At 38.1% G+C, this 2,229-nt stretch overlaps 1 protein-coding gene across 1 annotated transcript in view; it reads right to left on the reverse strand.

The window, feature by feature from the left end:
* LOC106814496 (sodium leak channel non-selective protein-like) overlaps nucleotides 1-1,940 on the reverse strand; it is a gene marked incomplete at its 5' end in the record, with an annotated part of 38,360 nt that extends 36,420 nt beyond the window's left edge. The window contains 2 exon segments of the mRNA XM_014818808.1: nucleotides 1,040-1,144; nucleotides 1,846-1,940. Of these exon segments, the coding sequence (XP_014674294.1) occupies nucleotides 1,040-1,144; nucleotides 1,846-1,940 (200 nt within the window).
* Nucleotides 1,941-2,229: the final 289 nt, after the last annotated feature.

Here is a 2,229-nt window from a genome sequence, read left to right on the forward strand (position 1 = left end):
ATAGATATATATACATGTGGATAAGTATCTATGAAGCTTGGAGCAGCAGTATTTGTCCATATTTCACCTCAAGTAGCAACAAGATGCAACGCGCGTCCCTGTGGGGACAGACATTCACGTTTCAAAGATAAATTCTGCAGATCGCCGAAAACGCACGCGACTTATACATTGCACAGGTAACCAAGAAGGGGCGATTATGGCCGACCCGCGAAAAGCTGAATGGTCGATCCCGATAAATCGTGCGTATAGTGTCGGAAATAAATGTAACGAAAGCAGAACCAATCAGTTTGACGCATTCTGTCATTCGAGGCAGTGAGCATGCTGATGGCAGCCACGTCTAGATTGTCGAAAGGTGATTATGGGAGCTGTAATCTGAATAATGAAGTAATTTTCTATAGTACAGTAAATAGTTCGCTACATTCTCCGCTAACCTTTACATCGAAGCGGCTAATTACTCAGCAAAAAAGCGCTGCATACTCGCGTTACCATTACAGCAATGCAGCTAATTGCAATTAACAAAGAATTGGACACGATCATTTACGAACTTTTTCTGCAATGTGAATTTTTGCTAGCATATACCCACCAGCTGGTTAATCAAGTTAATAAACAGTGACCATGCATAGTTTGAACGTTACCCAATTAGTTACTTATAGCACCAACACAAACAGGTTAACGGAACATTTACGGTGAGTAATGTTACTTGGTACATGGCTGAGAAATGCAGCATCAGACATGTACTGGTAAGGGGAAATCTTAATAAAGCCGTTATATATGCATGAAGGTAAAATCAATCCAGGATCAAACAGGGTTGGTTTGTTTAGCATGCTCAACTGTAAAATTTCAAATAGAAGTAGATAATGAAACTGTCTATCATTAGGTTATGAAACGAGAATTGAATATCACACTTTAAAGTATTTTTTCGTGATTTATGTAGGATCATAAACAACACATATTGTTGCACAGTTAAACATTTAAGAATATAAAATAGGTAAAATTACAATGTTATGCAATGCAAGTAAAGCTAACTCTGGTCACATACCTTTATAAGTCCATTTATATGTATCTTGGCACCCATTTCTGCAGTGAAGACAATTCCACAGAAAATATCTATGCAGAGTGTGATGTATTTCAGCTCTTTGCATGCCTAAAACATTTTAAGTATGTATGCCACAAACTTCCTGCATTAAAAAACATAACATGATAATTAACATTGTTACCAAATATATAAGGTTCAATTTGTCAACTATAGCTCACATTGTCGAAATGAATTATAGCAAGAGTTAATAATACATATATTATAATATTAGCTCTTGATTACATAGTACCTGATATTGCTTATGAATTCTTAAAAATTGATCTCCCCAAAATATGATCAGATCTAGGTTTTTTTTATTCCAAAATACATCAACTGAAAAACACAGCTACAGTTGGTAACAGACCAACATAATATCTCAATTACCAACATCATTCAACAGACCAGAAATGCTTCTAGCAACTGACATTTTAAACTATTCCTTTCGATGATATCGTGGAGTGCGTTGTAAGATGACCTACGAAATAATGCCCGAGCTTGTGGTGAAATTAAGGAGAAACCACTGTATATATATATATGTGCGTGCGCGTGCGCGTGTGTGTGACTACACTGCAGGGAAAAAATTTAAATTTATTTTTCGGGGGCTACTTTTCAGGCTCGCGTGCATGAAAACAGCACTCTAAAATTTGGTTTGCATTGAACTCTATGCAAATTTACCGGGGCTCTTTTGGGCATTTCCGGGGCTCTTTTTGGCATTTCGGGGGCTAAATCGCCCCGAGCTATAGTGTATTTTTTTCACTGCTACACTGAACCTGAAATGTTTTTGGTGTGTTCATGCTGACAGATATGAGGCTGAGCAGTGCGCAGGCCCTCAGCAGATGCTGCACCCATCCCTTGTTCACCCACTCTGTAACAGTAAACAAACAGTCCATCTGTGAGCGCTGGTGACAACAAAAGATGGTAACCTCGTAACCTCATAAATATTAGTCTTCAAAAGTCCAATGACTATATCGAAGATGGAATGACGATATAATGATGAAATGAAAATGAGAAGAAAGGTGATGGGGAAGAGGAAGAGAAGGAGGCAGAGGAAAATCAAGGATGTGGATGAGAATAAATGAGAAGGGATTGAAGAGGCATATGACATCATGGTGGCATAAGAAGGCAGGGGAAAAACAGAGAAAACTATTAAGGGA

This window comes from Priapulus caudatus, unplaced genomic scaffold (assembly GCF_000485595.1).
Source record: "Priapulus caudatus unplaced genomic scaffold, Priapulus_caudatus-5.0.1 Scaffold932, whole genome shotgun sequence".
Classification (NCBI taxonomy): domain Eukaryota; kingdom Metazoa; phylum Priapulida; class Priapulimorpha; order Priapulimorphida; family Priapulidae; genus Priapulus; species Priapulus caudatus.